This window comes from Manacus vitellinus, unplaced genomic scaffold, assembly GCF_001715985.3.
Source record: "Manacus vitellinus isolate BGI_N305 unplaced genomic scaffold, ASM171598v3 scaffold_20_pilon, whole genome shotgun sequence".
Lineage (NCBI taxonomy): Eukaryota > Metazoa > Chordata > Aves > Passeriformes > Pipridae > Manacus > Manacus vitellinus.
This window is the reverse complement of record NW_021939471.1, coordinates 13,943,198-13,959,539: the sequence shown is the minus strand read 5'-3', so window position 1 is coordinate 13,959,539 and position 16,342 is coordinate 13,943,198. Positions and strand designations below refer to the sequence as shown.

General features: G+C 36.3%; 1 protein-coding gene across 5 annotated transcripts in view; it reads right to left on the bottom strand.

The window, feature by feature from the left end:
- Nucleotides 1–16,342, bottom strand: part of ATF2 (activating transcription factor 2) — a 47,126-nt gene that overhangs the window by 17,739 nt on the left and 13,045 nt on the right. For 3 of the 5 annotated variants that reach the window (XM_018071750.2, XM_018071753.2, XM_018071752.1), the window contains 5 exons: nucleotides 15,221–15,339; nucleotides 13,531–13,659; nucleotides 8,002–8,180; nucleotides 7,572–7,686; nucleotides 7,307–7,393 (listed from right to left, as the gene is read on the bottom strand). In XM_018071750.2, the coding sequence (XP_017927239.1) occupies nucleotides 7,307–7,393; nucleotides 7,572–7,686; nucleotides 8,002–8,180; nucleotides 13,531–13,659; nucleotides 15,221–15,339 (629 nt within the window). The remainder of the gene's footprint in view (nucleotides 1–7,306; nucleotides 7,394–7,571; nucleotides 7,687–8,001; nucleotides 8,181–13,530; nucleotides 13,660–15,220; nucleotides 15,340–16,342) is intronic. The other 2 variants (XM_018071755.2, XM_018071754.2) reach the window with 1 other exon arrangement.

Here is a 16,342-nt window from a genome sequence, read left to right as displayed (position 1 = left end):
GAAGGAAAATAAGTAAAAAACAGAATGTAAACGTCTTTCCATTTTAAAAATTCTGGTATTCTCTATCCATTTAAAATAGCTCGTTATGCCTCCACTTTTTCATGGTCTTTACAAATACTCACCTCTGAAATCCTTCCTATGGTAATTAGATGAAAGCCAAGATGTTTGCTGAAACATCTTAAAAATGCACAAAATACTTGTGAGGTTATATGTAAAAACTATTTATGTAGAAATATGCGAGGTAACTCTTATGGCATGCTATTTTACAGTAAAAAACTGCTAAAAGGTTTGATGTTCTTCCTTTATTGTACACAGCCACTACAAAAACCAGAAAGTTTCCCAGAATGAAGAAGGCAGTTTCAGAAAAGTACACAAACCAAATTTACTGCAATTTCCCCAGAGCTCAGCTTTAACAACAAAAATTTAGGATAGCTGCAAGCATTAGGGCAGGGCTACAAAAATTTTCAAGATAACGTGTTCATAACTTTTTAGTATATGTACAGCATTCTGAAAGCCCGTAGGTATTTAACACTTAAGAATTAATTTGTACTTTCCTAATTCTTCTTGGAAAACAAGTTAACCAAAAAGTTTAAGTTCCTGTCTCCAGCAAGGCCTAAGTGTTTTCTAATTGTCTAATAAAATTGCTAAAACCAAACCCTATGATCTTCCTGCAACAACTGCAAAGTTGACTCCTCTCCCTCCTTCAACTAATCCTGGTTTCTAAATGGTAAATTTTTCTAAGCAACAACCAGAACTACCAGGGAAACATATCACTTCCAAGTCAGTTTGTAAAAAATATTTTTAGAAGAAAGTAGCAAGTTTTTGACATTAATATGACAATATTCTTTCTAAAAGTTATTAACGTACGATTTTTCCCAATATATTTTCATTTATGACCTGAATTACTCTAGAAATATTTCTTGTATTATAACTTACTGTTAGGACGTGACAAACTTTCATCAGTCATTATCAAGAGAGTAGTGACAGTAGGAATCAGTTGTAACGAATCAGTTACAACGTGTCTACTTTAACTTCTGAGGTTTTAAAGGGTATGCTCTCTTTTATTTCAAGCCTTCATGTTAGGAAATTTTTCAACGTTACTGTTTCAAAAATTACTTGCATTGGGTTTGCACAGCAAGATTTTGGAGGGAGTGGGGAAACCTGATGACAACCAAGGTTTTTTGGTATTATTTGGTTATAGGCAAACTAAAACTGGTATTTTCAGATAGCTTAATAGCTTCTAAAGTCTTGATTAGGAAGATTTTATTGTTCATGTATATCCTTGAAAACAAATCCTCACCACATCTGTCAAAATTTGGTAGGACCAGATCATTCCATCAAGAGCTCACAGAAACAAGATAATATACTCCAGAAACAATTTGTGAAAAACTCAGATCCATATTTCATATCTGCCACAAAAGCTCATCAGAGTAATAACCCTCCTTCTCCTGGGTGTTATCCTACCATCTGCTGCTCTATTACTTATCTTTATTTTGCAACTAATTAACAGCATAATCTTCTAAATTCAGCAAGTTAATTATCATTATTGTGGTCTTTGCAGCATCATCAGTCCTTATGAAGTCTTGTCTCTCCACCCCCAGAGAACATATGAAAATGAAGTAGGTTGTGAGAGGGTCTGTTTCTTTAGAGTAGGCTCATTAGGTGTTTGCTGATTAGCTCGGCATGCAGAGAGACAGGTCAGAAGAATTCTGCTGAACACAAGGTCCCATGCCGGGCTCCAGCAAGTTAATGTTGGTTTCTGAACATTTGCCAAGCTGCCCTCTGTCACTTCTCAGTAGAAACCTCCTGCAGAAAGTCTACTGGTTGCCCACTGAGCACAAGGAATTTCTCAGATTGTGACAAAAGGTTTTATATGCAAAGAAGGAGACTGAGGAAAACATCCAGTGTTAAAGCAACTTTTAAGTTCTTCAGAAACTTCTGCAATACACGCAGAAGGGTCTGAACATTAAGTCTGCACTCACAAGCTGTACACTCAAAAAAGGATGTTTTACAGCTGCAATTCAAGGCTCATGTTTCATACACCAAAAGCATACAATTACAGATCTTCTCACAAGATCAGAAGCAATTCTGCAACATTTAGAATCATGCATCCTTATCTTAGTGACAAAGTTTTTTTGGTTTGTTGGTTTTGGTTTTTTAAAGGCAGCTATTGCATCTACTTGTAAGCCTCTCTAAAATACCATAAAACTGACTTATACATTTGATTTTATTTAAGTATGTGAAAGTTTCTTTAGCATAACAAACATGGAGTCATTTCAGAAAAACTGACAATTTATATTAAGTGTGCCACAGAAATCTGAAACTCATTTTCACTTCTATTGAATGTCATTCTCAGCACAAGATGGAAGGGTATTTTCAAAAGAATAGCAGTAAAAGACAGCTTGTGTCTGAATAAAATCTCTAGTCATTTTTCACTTTCACAACTAGTAGGAGAAAGAGGATCCAAGAACATTCCAAACTTAACAGTGTCTTTCACAGGTGTGACTGGACCAGCTATATTCACTACAATAACTTCAGTACTGGGGCAATAAAATTAAAACACAATCTAATTTCATGTGATTCTTCCACAGCACTGAAACACACATAGCACTGTACATGTTTCTGTGGTGAAGCAGACACTAAGATTGTGCTTAATGCACTCTTCTACTAAATGTCAGCTGTTTCAGTCAAGAGCCTCTTGCAGTAATGTCACCAATCTAAGGATTTGGCTCACTGCATAGCCAATTTTTAAATTTCTGTCTGTCATCGTTTTATGATTTTTTTTTAATGACTTTTTTTTCCTCTCAGTCATTAGTCCTTGCAGTTGACATATATTTTTCTATCTGCTATTTCACTCAGTGAACCTGTTCCCAAATGCAACTGTCCGTCTATGGAATTTGCATAATCATTTAGTGTCAAGCAACTTAAATAGTAACCAGAGAAAAGAACTATTTCAGAAAAAAAAGAACCAAGTTCTAGAGGTGACATCTCAGTAACTCGCTTTACATGAATAACCAAAATTGCCATGCTGAAGGAGTTTGATACTTCAGATTGAAAACTTTATCAAATACAGAAATAAATACACAGTTTGATTATTAAGTTTGGACACTCTAATCTTAAAACACTTACAAAAGCTGTAAGAGAGCCCATTTACCAAAAGGAAAAAGTGTCCAAAAGCTGCCCACAGTGGGAAAAATTACTCAGCAAGTATCTTAGTTCCCTTATCCTTAAAGGGTTTTAAGACTTACAACAGCTGGAGAAAAATTTTAACTGTGCTCTAGGAAGGCATCCCATGCCCATTACCAAAGACGTCTTCTACCAGTTATTTTCATTTCTAAAAGCTAAAGCTTAAAATATCAATTTGTTTTACTAAGGTTCGGTCATGAATTTATAAAAAGAATATACACTGCTCCTTGTACAATTTGGAACATACAGCTCATAAAAAACCAACAGGTATTCATAAAAATAGAGAAAAATGTGTTGTTTTCATGTTAATAAAAATCAATAAATTATCCGAATTCATATTTAAATAATTAAGTTTCATAGCATTAGGAAATAATGGCACTACAATCTCTAATTTGACTTTAATTGGTTCCCAACTTCACTTAAAAAAAAAAAGTTACACAACAGTAGGCTTTTGTAAACAGGTAAGAGAGAAATAAATGACTGCGATAAGGAATGAAATCAGAGCATGAAGTGCTTTTCTTACTACAAAACTGCATTAGCTCCTTGAAATGTCATGCAAGACATGAACTGCAGAAATACCTTCTGCAAAGGAAGGCCCAAAGCACAAAAGCCTTTCTGGCCACCTGGGCTCACTGATGGCTCATATTCAGCTGGCTGCTGACCAGCATCCCCAGGTTCTTTTCCAAAAATCAGCTTTCCAGACACTTTGCTCCCAGCCTGTAATGCTGCCTGGGGTTGTTATGATCCAAGTGCTCATACAACTGTCCTCGGCTCATGCATCCAACCTGTCCAGATCCCTCCACAAGGCAGAGCCTGCAGATCAACACTCTTGCCCACACTGGTATCGTGTGCAAACTGACTGAGGGAGGGCTCAACCCCTTCATTCCGATTGTTGATAAAGATATTGAGCAAAACTGGCCCCAACACTGAGCCCTGGGGAACACCACTTGTAACTGGCCACCAACTGGATTTAACTCCATTCACCACCACTTTCTGGGCTCAGCCATCCAGCTATTTTTTTTACCCAGCAAAGAATATGCCTGTCTAAGCCATGGGCAGTCAGTTTCCCCAGGAGAATGCTGTGGCAAACAGGGTCAAAGGCTTCAGAAAAGTCCAGATAGACAACACGGACAGCCTTTTCCTTGTCCACTAAGTAAGTCACCTTATCACAGAAGCCAAGCAGGTCAGTGAAGCACAACCTGCCTTCCACAGATCCAAGCTGGCTGGGTCTGATCCCCTGGTTTTCCTGTATGTGCCATGGGATGGCACTCAAAATCATCTGCTCCATGACCTTCCCCAACACAGAGGTCAAGATGACAGGCCTTTAGTTCCCAGGATCCTCCTTCTGGCCCTTCTTGAAGATGAGCATCACATTTATATTACATTACTCTGGTCACCTGGGACCTCCCCAGTTAGCCAGGACTACCGGTAAAAGATTTAAAGAGGCTTGGCAAGCTTTTTCACTAGATCCCTAGTTGCATAACCTCACAACACCCATGTAGTCCTCCTGAGTTGCCTGCTCCTTCTTCCACAGGTCATAAACTTTGCCTTTTTTCCTGAGTTCCAGCCAAAGCTCTCTGTTCAGCCAGGCCAGTCTTCTTCTCTGCTGGCTCACTGTTCATCACAAGGGGATGGTCTGCTCCTGTACTTTTGAAATTTTCTTCTCAAAGGATGTCCTGAACTCCTTTGCCCTTCAGAATTGCCTCCCAACACGAGGGAGAAATGTGGCTATGGTAGGCAAAGAGATAGAGAACATGTTCCAGTGTTCTGCTAACTTAACCACACTAATAAATCCACAAATTGCAGTATACCATTAATGCACAAAACACACACTGTTCATTTATTAAATTTGTAACAGCTTGTATTTCAACACTATATGTGAACTATTAATGAAATAAAAAACAAACTGTAAAACTAAATATTAAGTCTTCTGTTGGCTTAACCAGGAACACAAGTGAAAAATAAACCTGGTTACCATACCTTTGCAGAATTGAGTATGTAGTAAGTAAAATTATTTTCAAGAGATACATGAAAAAGAAGGGGGTTGATATCACAAAGACTTAAATTTTAAAAATTAAATGGAACTTTGCATTTAATAAACCATCACATATCTGCCAACAATACATCACATGGCACAGAGACTTAATCTTCCTGTTTGGAAGCTCTTCTACATAAACATTAAGTTTCTCATTAAATTGCTTTTACTTTCAGAGTGATAAGAAATTAAGTTTTTTATTTTTTGCGAATAGGCACTATATAAAAGTAAATGAGCATAAGAAATACACATAATTCTGATATTCTTGAATTCTACTCATGCTTGATATTAAGTGACAAGAAAGGAGAGAAGAAATACTGCAAATACCCTTTTTACAGTCTCTCTTTAGAAAAAAAAGATAAGCAATCACTGAAGTGCATATATTAGCTAAATTGTAATGAGAAGGCTAATGAGACTGTTAAAATTTAAGTCTAATGATTTTTGTTTTTCTTTGCATTTGAGTGATTGCTTCTTTCAACTTGACATCAAAGTCTTTGCCACATCCATGTATTTCCTTTCTGCCCTTAAAAGCTTTTTAAGAGTAAATCGCTCAGTAATACTCTTAAAAACCTAATTTCTTGCCCATCTGAAAAATTATTTGGAACCGATTCCTCCTGGATTTCACAAAGCAGAATTCAGAGTATAAGTTTCCTAACTCTAAGACATGCAGTTTCTGAGAAAACAGTTCTTGTTTTCACTTTCTTACATTCTTCTTTCCTGGATTTAAGGTAAACTCATTTCATCAGAACTGGTTACATTTAGATATCTCCTCAAATATTAAAAGATTCCTTTTCCCATTCCCAGGGGGACAAGGATGCAGAGAAATACACCTTCTTCCTTTCTGTCCCTCTCTATACTCTTTCAAAAGTCCTCAGGTTCAACAGAGGAGGAAACTGAAGGAAGACCTGACAGCATCAGGCCCAGTCAGTGCACCAGTAACCACCTCTTCTCAACAGCTTCAGTACCTAGTAAATGTGGTCTAGTGTGCCCACTCTACTGGAATCCCATTACTTCACACAGCAGAATAACCAGTATTCCCAGACTCACTGTTTTTCATATTGTGGATTGAGAAGAGAAAATGGGTAAGGAAAGACAGCCCACAGATTTAGGACAATAGAAATGAGGTATCAAAGAATGTTCAGGGCATCCTCACACTTACCAATATTAATGTAGAAAAATATATTTTATCTAGCAGGTGTTCCTGATTCTTTTTTTGCACAAAGTAAGAGTTGAAGGAAGACAAACACTATTTCAGAGGACAGATACTGTTTATGAAGGCATCTTGTAAATATGTAACTGGTTAATTATTGTTTAATAATAGGTTTTCTACTGCTTTAGAACAGCTGGAATAAATAAACAGACAAGATAGCAAAAAAAGAGAAGCACCTACCTAACGTTGCAGAAAATTTTTCAAGAAATTGATTAATTCAAACTACCATCATAAATGGATCACTACTATTAAGAAAAACAAACAAACAAAAACCAACAAAGACAAAACCTCCAAAATTTCTTTTGCTTGTTTTACTAATGATTTTTCCAAATAATCCTCAACCCCCCCAAAATACCCAACACAACAGAAACAACCTCCACACAGAACAATTTGTTAACTATGTCAGTAATACGTATCTAATTACAAAACTCTTGCCAGGTGGATTATATTCAGTTAAGATTCTGAAAACATTTTTAAAAAAACTTTTTTTTCCCTAGTTTTTTAAGCAATATCATGTTCTTTGGGAGGAAACGTACTCTGCTTTTCTGAAGGAAATGTTCACTGTTAAGATGCTACTAATCTTGTCTTTCTTCCAACTAATATTTCCCATCCTCGGATACAAGGAGCAAGAAGGAGTTTAGTTAAAATCTAATGAATTTAAAAGAATGTTTAAAAACAAAATCAACAGAACTAACATAGGCTGAAATTGGAAACAGCGGTAAAATAAATGCAGCTGTTATTATTCTGCTTTTATTAAACCTGTACTTGCAGAATTTAGACTAACAAAAGAAAACTAAAGCTGTTTTAAAAAGCAACAGAATTTAATTAATTTCTGAAGTTATTCTTCTTGAGGAATAATGGAGTTTTTCACTTACCAATTTAGCCTCAGACTGCACTGGCTGTGGGGAGGAAGGCCCTGGGATTCCTGGGATACTAGGCACCATGGTGACAGGTCTAACAAGCTGACCAGATAAAGTATAAAAATGAAGAAAACCTGAGTATGTTATCATAACAGAGAGCATATGACAACACTACCCTCTGAAGCCAAAACAGCTATCAAGGTGCTTATAACTAAGTTCTATGCTGCACTTATGCAAATCTGCTCCACTTTCAAATTAATATAGCATCATGCTTACTTACTGGAACGGCAGCAGGGACATGCACATTAGAATTTGTGATAGATGCAGGAATAGCAACAGGCATGGTTTGTCCATTAGGAAGATGTAACAGCAGAGGAAAAGGACCTGGAACTGGACTGAAAAAGGAATGAACTATATAAAAGAAAACTTATCCAGAGAAGAGAACAAGTTTACACATTATTTTAAATTGGTTTGTTTCTTTACAGGTGTAATGTAATATTCATTTGGAGATCAAAAATATGAACTTAGTGATGTGGAGAACATGGCATTATATCTCACATGTAGTGAAAGTTACATGTTTCATGTGTAGTAAAGCACCACATTACACCAAAGCATCTCAAATTCATACATTAACTGCAGAAACAGTAACAAAGTAAACAAGATTTTCAAATTCTGCAAGAAAACATTTTACTAAGATTTATGTAACTTACACTATTGGTCTATTAGATGATGGAGCCTGGGTAATAACAGTACTAGAAGTTGGTGATGGTATTGCCTGTTGAATAATAACACTCGAGTCAGAACTCGTAAGCAGTACATTAGGAACTTGTAGTGATGCTGGACGAACTATTGTTGATGTAGGCTGTGCAGTCTGCTGCAGTGACACTTCCTGAGAAAAAATAAAGGTTAATCAGTTTGTAAATTACAGTTAGAGACCACTAATTCCGACTGTTAAATGAACAACAGCTTGAAGGAACAAATGAGAATTTCAGTAACATTATGCAAGTAGAATCAGTTATACAATTAAAAACATTCAAAAAAACCCTTCTAGATGAATCATTTAAACCATCAAAGTAAAATTTGTTCCAACGACAGTGATTTTAGCTTTATGACAAACCTGGAAATTTATGCTAAGGCTGCTATTACTTATAATTCAGTTTTGATCAGATTTTAATTTTTTTTTCCAACACACCCATGGTGCTATCAACACCATCATGTTTACCCACACTCAAAATAAGGAAAACTTTTTATGGTGTCCTTATGTACATTTCAGTTTCAGTCCATTGTTCTGGCTTCAAACAAGAGAAACAAGAGTTTTATGGTTCAGTAACAACGAAAAAAAAAAATCTGGGTTTTTTTTAAGCTTTTATCCTTAACCCATGAAGCTCTCTTAACTAGAGTGATAAAAATACTTGGAGTGTTACATTCAGAACTCTGCAAAAATATATAAGTATCCTGATGCAGAAAAAATTTCGTGGGCACAGGACTTAAACATTTTTAGGTGCAAATAAAGAGTAGACAGAAATTACCATAGTTCTTAGTTTAGCAATCAGGTAAAGTACATTATCAATTGAATGTTGTACTTGCATTTGCTATTTCTGAAAAGCTAGAAGGCCTTATTGTAACCAAAGCCTTCCTTCTCAGAAAACCCTTGATATTGTCAGACTTCAAATTTACCTTCAGACTGGCTTTTTACAAGTTATTTATTCTTTTGACAATAGCTACTGCAATCAATGACACATAAAATCACATTCTTAAGACCAGCAGACTTTTGCTCTGCTGTTTCATAGAATTTCATAGAATCAGCTGGGTTGGAAGGAACCTCCGAGATCATCAAGTCCAACCCTTGATCCACTACCGCTGCGGTTGCTAGACCATGGCCCTGAGTGCCACATCCAGTCTTGTCTTAAAAACCTTCAGGAATGGAGAATCCACCACTTCCCTGGGCAGCTCATTCCAATGTCTGATTACCCTCTCTGTAAAGAAATTCTTTCTAATATCTAACCTAAACCTCCCCTGGCACAGCTGAAGAAAATGTTAAACCGTAATTCAATGAAAACATCTCATACCTGTGTCATACAGGTTGCACTGATTATTATTTCCTCTGAATTAAGCTAAAGTTTTGAAAATTCATCCACAAAGCTTTAAGTACTAAGGTCTTAGCTCTCTTAACAGATTGCTTTTCTTTTTGTACATTAATGTAAAATGTGTGTCCTCCTCTGAGCAATTTGTAGAACTGTAAGTTTGCTGGCAAACTGAGGCCTTCACAAAGGAAAGGACTTTCAATGAAATTTTCTCCCTCCAACAGCTGGATTTGTCATCAGGATTCACTAGTTCATTCAGTCTTTTCCCCATGGGACCTAAAAGACTATTCACAGCGAATGAAGTGTTTTTGGAGTCTAACAGTGAGCTGAGTTGAGGAAAGCAGGAATTTTTTTCTTTAGTATCAATCTGAGATATAATATTGGAACACAGTACCTAGAATTACAGATAAGCATTCAGTAAAGAGAAGAAAACATCCAGTACAGAATGGCAGAAACAGAAAAACCCAGAGCCCAATGCATACTCTTAGGACAAGATTAAATACTCCTTTGCAAATCAGGAATTTGGTAGAACAGCTGTACAGCTCTTACTCAACAAGAAGAGTCCCAGTGAAAACATAAATGAGACTAAACTGTTTGACTGTGGGACATTAGAGGAAGGCATAAGGGGAAAACACTTGCCCTGATAATCTTTTGGCAATGTCCAATTCAGAAATTAGCATTGTGTCATTCTTCACTGGTTTCAGCTTACCCTATCCTGCCTGCTGTTACCCTTTCCTGCCACTATTACCTCTCTCATTACTGTGAGCAAGGAGCCACTAAAAAGTCCATTCCTATTGTAGGATCTTGACAGAGGAACACCCATATTTGCCTCTTACAGCCAGCTGAGGTCTTTTCCTTGTTCCTTCTTTCATCTGAAACATCTTCATACATGGTAACCACATATATAAAAAAAGTACATGCGTCGTTATAAGTGCAGTTATATGAACACTCCAGAATAAATAGCTAACACAAAGAAATTCTGAATTCCATAAAAGAGAAGAAAAGGACAGTTGGTCAAAAGCAGCCATGGAGCCATGTAAACACAAACACTGTCAACAACAGCAATGCCATAACAGCCCCTTCTGTATAGGTTTGTCCCAGTGGTTTCTCTAAGTACCTCTGTATGTGGATGGTGAAACAGCTATCAAAATAGAGAAGGTCAAGAAAAGAAGTGCCAAGAGGCAGCATGTGCAAGTCTCTCAACAACAGATAAGCTCCAGAGAAAACCATCCTTGTAGCAATTAATGAACTCAGAACACCAGATGAATCTGTATGCTAGCATGAACATGCTGTGCAATTCAGACAACATCCAAAATTACGGTGGCTCTTATATGCAAATCAGGACTACAGGACTGTATATACACTTGATAAAGAATGGACACTTGGAAGAACTTCCACAGAATCATAGAATGGTTGAAGCTGGAAGTGCCTGTTAAAGATCATTCCAGTCCAACCCTTCTGCCATGGCTATGAATATCTTCCAGTAGATCAGGTTGGTCAGAGCCCCAGCCAACCTGATCCTGAGCGCTTTCTGAAGACCTACCTAGAAGTCACTGGCATGTCAGCAAAACCTTCTACCTCTCAGCAAGCAGCTGGGATTGGTCTCTCAACTGTTGCTGCAACCAGGTAACAATGTACGAGTGAGCAAGTAAGTTATGGCAGTCTGTGAATAATTCTTTGTTTTTCGTAACAGTAACTTAATTAATGAAGTCATGAGACTAAGTCAAAGTGATCTCTACCTTTAGCCACCCATGTAAAATAGATTAAGCCTATTCAAAGGTATTAGAAAGTTACTGAAAGGACTTCTCCAACTCCTTTATTCTTGAAACTAAAGCTCACTGTATTGGAAAATACTTCACAGAACAGGATAGCTACTTAAATGTTTTCAGATGTACATATTTGAAAGTATTTTCTATTTAAAAGCAAATATCATGCAACAACTTTCTAATGCTATCAGTAAACACATGGAATTCTTTATACAGAAATGCAGAGGGCCAGAACTAATACATTACTACTAATTCACTATTACTGTAAGAAAACTGGTTTTCAAATAAATAAATTAGGCAATTAACTACCTGAAAACAACTAAGCAATTTTTAAAACTCTGTTGAGGGTCACCCTTTACTTTAAAGTACTGTTAATAAACAATTATAACATTTGAAAGCTCTCACTATTATTTTAAGGCTTAAAGACTTCATACACTTCTAATGATACCTTGGTCTATTCAAAGCATAGTATCAACTCTTACTGAAGCCTAATAGAACTCATGGAACTCTTTGAAAACCAGGAAAAGAATTAAGCAGTTTTTTAAGAATCTCCAAGGAATTCTTTTGACAACTACAAGGAAAATTAGAACTGCCTTGCACATATGTTAACAGGTTGTAATCATTTCAGGCTGTTAAAATATATTCAGCCAACGAAATAGTTACAGTGGCGTACATATTTTAAAAACAGCTAAGTCCTGGGGAAAAAAAATGTCTCCTTCTATAAATCTAAAGGAGAATACAAAATGCTGAGTAAACAGCAACACTGCTCACATTTCTCAACTTCTACAGGCCACATTTAGCAGCAGCACCACATTCCAAGCAGCACTCTCAGCCTTGCTCAGCTTGTCTCTACAATCAGACATCAGAACAGCATTGAGCAGCAGTACTGATACAGTGACACACTGAAATTACATCATGAATGAGACAAGCTTATAAATACTGCCAAGCATTGAGATATACTTTTCACTTGATGCTAATAGATACTGAACCACTACTGTATAAAGATATTAATATTATCTTCTGCCAAAATTAGACTACTGGGAATAAGTATTTGCAGCAAAAAAACCAAACTAACCTCTGAAACAAAGAACAAATGAAATAAAGACAACTTATGATTTGGACTATGATTCACTTAATCTAAGCAGTTCTTTACACATATTTCTTTAAACTACTTTTACTATTTTTGAGACTACATGATTGCTTTGATTACCCACGATCACTCATCCTTGCTAACTAATAAAACTGAGCAAAGCTTTTTAAGGACAAATCTGAATGGAAACTCTCTCTCAGTTTCTGTCACGCACTCCAAGCTGTTCTCACATTGGTTCCTGTTGGCAGTATAAGAGAAAGAGTTGAAATCAGAGAGGTTCAGATCCAAAGAAAAACACTTTCCTCACAGGAACAGCTGGTACTGGAGCAGGCTGCAGGGAGAGGCTGTGCAGCCTCTCTCCCACAGAGGTTTCAAGACCAGACTGTGTAAAGTGCTGAGTAACGTGTTCCGATGTCAGAGCTAACTCCTGCTTTGAGGAGGAAGTTGGACCAGGAAATCCTGCAGTCCCTTCCAAACTGAATTACCCTGTGATCCTAAAATATCCTGCTGATTTTTGGGAGTAAGGTATCTGAAGTAAGACAAGAAACGATTTCACTATTTTTGCTTCATTTTATGTTCTTCAAGAGAACTCCACATGATGAAAACATTGTAAGTCACATATCGAAGTGATCATTACTATTAAACCATTTATTTATTCATTAAAGCAACAGTTCTAAAACTGATTTGACTACAGCATCCTCTAGTGACAGACAATACCTCAGTCTTCTATGAGTATTAGGTAAACTCTAAATAAGCAAATGCCTGGGATCACTTTTAAACACGTTGCTATATCTCAAAGAGTATAACATTTGAAACAAAATTACCTGGTGCTCAGTTTTGTATACTTGTATACTTTGTATACTTTTGTAGAACATCCCCTTCTGTTTCTACAAAACAATTTTTGGTAAAACATAGGCTAAACAAAAACATACACATGAAGGGTCCAAACTTCTGATGTTATTTAAAAGAAAAAACAGTAAAACAAAAAAAACTTTCTTTGGGTTTTTTTAACAAATGAGGATGCATAAATAGGAATAAAGAGCCCCTTTAGTGTTTTCTAACATAGCGTGAATCTTAAATTTTACTTCCTTTCTAGCTTTACTGGAGGGAAAGAAATAATCGCAATGAACAAAGCCAACTAAAGAACTGAACAAATGATCTACACTGGAATAAGGCAAATAGAAACTCTTTTCCTTTCAGCCACCTAAGTGGTGTGGCTATTACCACGTACAACAAATGTACAGATCATCAGAAGCTTTGAAAAATAAATTCCCAAAAGAGAAAAATAAAGGTTCTGACCTTTTCATCATTGGTAGTAGACTCTGGATGAGGTAAAGGACTATCTTGATGAGTTGTCTCTACAACCGAAGGTTCTTCAATCTTATTTCTTATAATTGGTGTTGCAAGAGGAGACAGATCTAGAGGCATCTGTGAGAAACAATGTAAACCAAAATTACTCAATCTCTAAAAAATTAAACTAAGCAAGAAAATGTAAATAACTAAAGAGAAATACCAGCCCATAACAACACAGGTGCTGATGTTTGAAAAATGATGTTTGCAGACGAATTACCAGTCAAGGTTATTTTACCAGCAGCTGCATGAACACCAATATTCAGTAACACCAACGCCAGACTAAGTATTTTCTTCTTGAGAATTAAAAACATTCTTAAAGTTTTCCTTTCCCAAGAGTCACAAGAAAATTATAGCTGAGGAAGGATTGTGTTACACTTAAATTACAGCTAAAATAAGGTACTATCCCTCTAGACTTCATGCCACAAAGCACAAAATCGTAACTATATTTTCAAATCAAGAAAAGCTACTATGGACAATTAATTTCAAGCTTATTGCAGCAAATAATTATTGAAAAAGCAATTTTTATATCACTACACAGGCAAAATCCACTGGGACATCTGAAATGGCACAAAGAAATTAAGTTACAAAAGTACTTAAAGCAATACTATAGATTTGAAAGCCTACACTCCTGTCTAGTCTGCTATCCAAATACTTTTGGAAGAAACTTTCCCCAAAGCTCATCTTCTTTTTAAGTTCTTCCAGATGCCTTTTTTTTCAATTCAGTTCCTACTTCTCCTATATAATATATTACTAATAGAGAGGGAGGACTGCAAGAAGTGGAATCTCTTCATACCATATGTGAACATGAAACACTTCAGAAAAAACCAAACTATCAATCCCCTAGGAAGTGTGCTATTTTTCCACACTGTGCTCTGATCGGTTATTATATAACTCATCCAGAGATACGGCAGGACTCTGTTTCTTCTTGTAACAGAGAGGGCAGGTTGGAAAATTAGTATCAATTAAAGAAATAGACAAAATGTTTAAAATACTTTGCAATACTTACAACCTCCCCCAAGACAGTGGTGAACTATACAGAAAACACAGTCTTAGTAAATTCAGAATCAGTTTTACCATAAGTCATGTTATAAAACCAGCGTATATCAATTAGAAAAAATAAAATTAAAAATCCATGATTTGATATATTTGTGGCAACAAAGCAAGGGTGAGGCTTATCAGGAATGGATAATAATCCATCTTATTCAGAAAATCTTTACTGAAACAAAGTAAATGAAGCCACTGATTCTACAAAATCTGTATAAATGAGTATAAAATTGTATTTTTTATCACTTCCTATGGAAGTCAACCAGGTAATCAACTAAAGGCAAAACTATTCAAAGGGGACATTGAACAAAATTTTTTATTTGCAGAAGTATTTAGACTAGATACTTTAAGAGCTAAGACAAAGTCAATGTGTCCCACTGTGCATGCTAACTATGCAAAATTAATCAGGTAAACTAACCTTCAGAAGAGTAATCACAGATTTGTATTCTCTCCATACAACATATGTAAGTAGTTAACAAATGATTATTGGTATAGTTTAGAAAGCAATATATAAATCCAAAGTTTGTTTTTCGAATGAAATTTCTGATATAAAAAAGTAGAAGCTTTGAGAAGAAAAAGTTTTTGAACATACTTTCTTAATGTCATCTTCAGAAGCCTTTTTAAACTCATTTTCAAAAGGACTTGCTAATTCATTGAATAAGCCCACTTCTTCACAGTTCTTCAAGAATCGAGTTGGTGTTGGTGTCTGATCTGAAATGAAGTGTATAAACCCCCCACAATTTTATTTTTAAAATACCATTTATGAACCTATTTATCATAAATACTTTTCAGGATACAAACAAACAGAAAGAGATGAGGAGGTTGGAAACTCTTGTGCCTTGCAGGCGGCTCGGTTCTGCCCTCCAGGGAGGCAGCCAGCAGGCACACTCCACCTGCTGGAGACAAATAACTGGAGCCTGCAAAGCAGTAAGCCCCTTACAATTTTGGGAGGGTATCAAAGCATTTCTTCTGCATCCACAAACCACAGGGAGCTATTCTCAAGTGCATAGCAGATCACTTCAGTGAGCAAGCAGGCTTTATTTTCAAATAAAGCCCACATGAAGGCTTTTAATAAAAAGAGAGAAAAGTGCACAGCTCACAGCAGTTTGCTTCGTTCTTTTCACAATTTGACAGCAGTAGTGACTACTTTCCAGTGCATGGAACTTCTAAAGGGAAGTGAGATACTGTACACAAGATCATATTGACTCCTATGATGCCTGTATTATCAAGCTGGAATCATAAGACTTCTGGCATCTGGGTGCCCAAATGAAGCACTCATGAAGCAGTTTCAAAAATGTCTTTATATAAAATCTGGTACTATGTAAATTTGCCTTATTTTACTGTCATTACCAGGTCAAAATTAACCACATTTGCCACAGAGTTACCTGCATTTAAAATACTGTAATGTGGTATTATTATGTGTAGTTACTAACGTAACCTGGTGTTTCCGACAGTTCCTGCACTGGAATGTGGCTGCACAGAGACAGACACTGTCATGGTTTCATTCTCAAACACCTGATTATTTGACAGGTTCCCTTTCTTATGGTATAATTGCCAAGGAGCACATTAATAATTTTAAAATTTGTAACTGCTAGTTTAAGAGCAATATTTTTTTGTCTGCTTGTCCTAACAAATTAGGCACTTAAAAGGAAAACAAATAACCAGAAAACATCTGAAAGCCTTCGTGAAGTTCATTTAGGCTGCTCCACCACTG